General features: G+C 46.9%; 1 protein-coding gene across 1 annotated transcript; it reads right to left on the bottom strand.

The window, feature by feature from the left end:
- Positions 1-388: 388 nt before the first annotated feature.
- On the bottom strand, positions 389-1,266 carry LOC113388384 (glycine-rich cell wall structural protein-like). Its single transcript, XM_026625769.1, has 2 exons — positions 1,172-1,266; positions 389-1,025 (listed from the first exon to the last, which is right to left on the bottom strand). Exons 1-2 carry the CDS (start codon positions 1,264-1,266, stop codon positions 389-391), a joined length of 732 nt encoding a protein of 243 aa, XP_026481554.1.
- Positions 1,267-1,658: the final 392 nt, after the last annotated feature.

Raw genomic sequence — 1,658 nt, 5'->3', positions numbered from 1 at the left:
TGGAGGTGGACTGTAACTTTGATACCTCTGAACTTGATCCGGTATGTAGTTGCGTGTTGGAATGCATTTTGTGGTGATTGTTGTGCATAAGGCCCAGGGTTTGGCATTCTAGGACTATTAGATAAACTGTATGGATTCATTGGTACGCCACTGCTATCCGTCGGGCTTGCTACAGGATCATATACAGGTATGTAAGAATTTTCTCTTTGTTCAGGGCCACTTGGGTATGCTGTGTTTGATATAGACTCACGGGCGTTTGGGTTAACATTCATGTTATAGGGATCAGCGTTATATCGTCCGAAATTTGGATCTAGAATGTTTCTAGGTCTCTGCACGGGGGCAGGCGCTTCTATGCTTTGCGTGTCTTGACCTGGTCCACCACCACCAGCTAAAGGTGCTGGACCACATGGTGGACGACTAGTTCTGGGCATGCAGCCTTTGGGCCACCACCTGCACCGCACGGTTTGTTATGACCAGCTAGTCCTCGTCGAGGACTATGAAAACCCCCAGGGCCGTAACCTCCGTGTGTACCATGTTCAGGAACACATGGCCCAGAACCCATACCAGGGCCAATTGGACCATGATTTGGAGTTGGACTACACGGCCCAGGACCACCTGCGGCGGGACCAGGTCCTACTGGAAACGGACCACTAGGGGCATGTTGGGGTTTGTCCATGAAGGATACTTTTGGTTGTGGTTCTGAACCACCGCATGTAGCTGAACCTCCACATGTACCAGAACCTCCGTGATCAAGACTACCATGAGCAGAACCTTTATGTCCAAGACTACCATGAGCAGAACCTTTATGTCCAAGACCTCCATGACCAGGACCACCATGACCAGGACCTCCATGGCCAGGACCTCCAGGACCTCCAGGACCTCCACATGACCCCGGCCCTCCACCACATGAGTCAGGCCCACCACCGCCACTTGGCTTACATGGTCCTCCACCACCGCTACATGAACCACCACCACAACCACCACCACAACCTCCACCACAACCACCACCACATGGACCAATAGTGCTGCACGAAGAATTTGTTGCGCAATTCGAAGCACATTGTCGAAACCGATGATAATCGATGCACTTGATTAGCCTCTTTTTCAACTTCTGCAATTGATAATGGATTTAGGGAAAAAATTCGTTATGGAATTTTGTTTTTGTTATTACCAGGCCTTTGTAAGGTACATCTTTGGGGCAGCATGTGCATTCAGTATTTTTGGAACAGGAACTTTTGCAATAACCAGATCCACCACGATTGTCATCGCAGAGATGAGGTGCTATACGGCAACGGGTAGTTGGCAATTGGACAAACAGAATGACGTTCTGAAAATAATTTATTCAAAATCGAAAGTGCAAACTATTAACTTAAGGGTAGTTATAGTAATGGGCCGAAAATCAAAAATGAAAATTTTTGCATTTTTCGACGTTTTGAAGGTTTATGAACATTTTACTGGCATACCTCAGAAAAAATGGATGTGTGTACGTGTGTGTGTGTTTGTTTTGTATGTCCGCATTTTTTCGTTCACGTTTTCGGGCGCATGGATTAACCGATTTGACTGGTTTAAAAAACATTCGATCCCCATTGATAGGGAAATGTGCTGATTAGTTTTTGGCAAAACAGGTCTAGCCGTTACGGAGATACGGAGCAAAGAGT

Source organism: Ctenocephalides felis, unplaced genomic scaffold, assembly GCF_003426905.1.
Source record: "Ctenocephalides felis isolate EL2017-DRISC unplaced genomic scaffold, ASM342690v1 CF-g0.4_SCAFFOLD_03572, whole genome shotgun sequence".
In the NCBI taxonomy this organism is placed as follows: domain Eukaryota; kingdom Metazoa; phylum Arthropoda; class Insecta; order Siphonaptera; family Pulicidae; genus Ctenocephalides; species Ctenocephalides felis.
Note: the sequence above shows the minus strand (reverse complement) of the source record. Positions and strands in the feature narration are given on the sequence as shown.

What these genes read in the sequence shown, in the direction of transcription:
- LOC113388384 (XM_026625769.1), bottom strand. Translation starts at nt 1,266, where the DNA reads ATGACAATCGTGGTGGATCTGGTTATTGCAAAAGTTCCTGTTCCAAAA. An exon ending in ATGTACCTTACAAAGGCCTG is followed by an intron (nt 1,026 to 1,171) that starts GTAATAACAAAA and finishes TTCTTCGTGCAG; the next exon opens with CACTATTGGTCCATGTGGTG.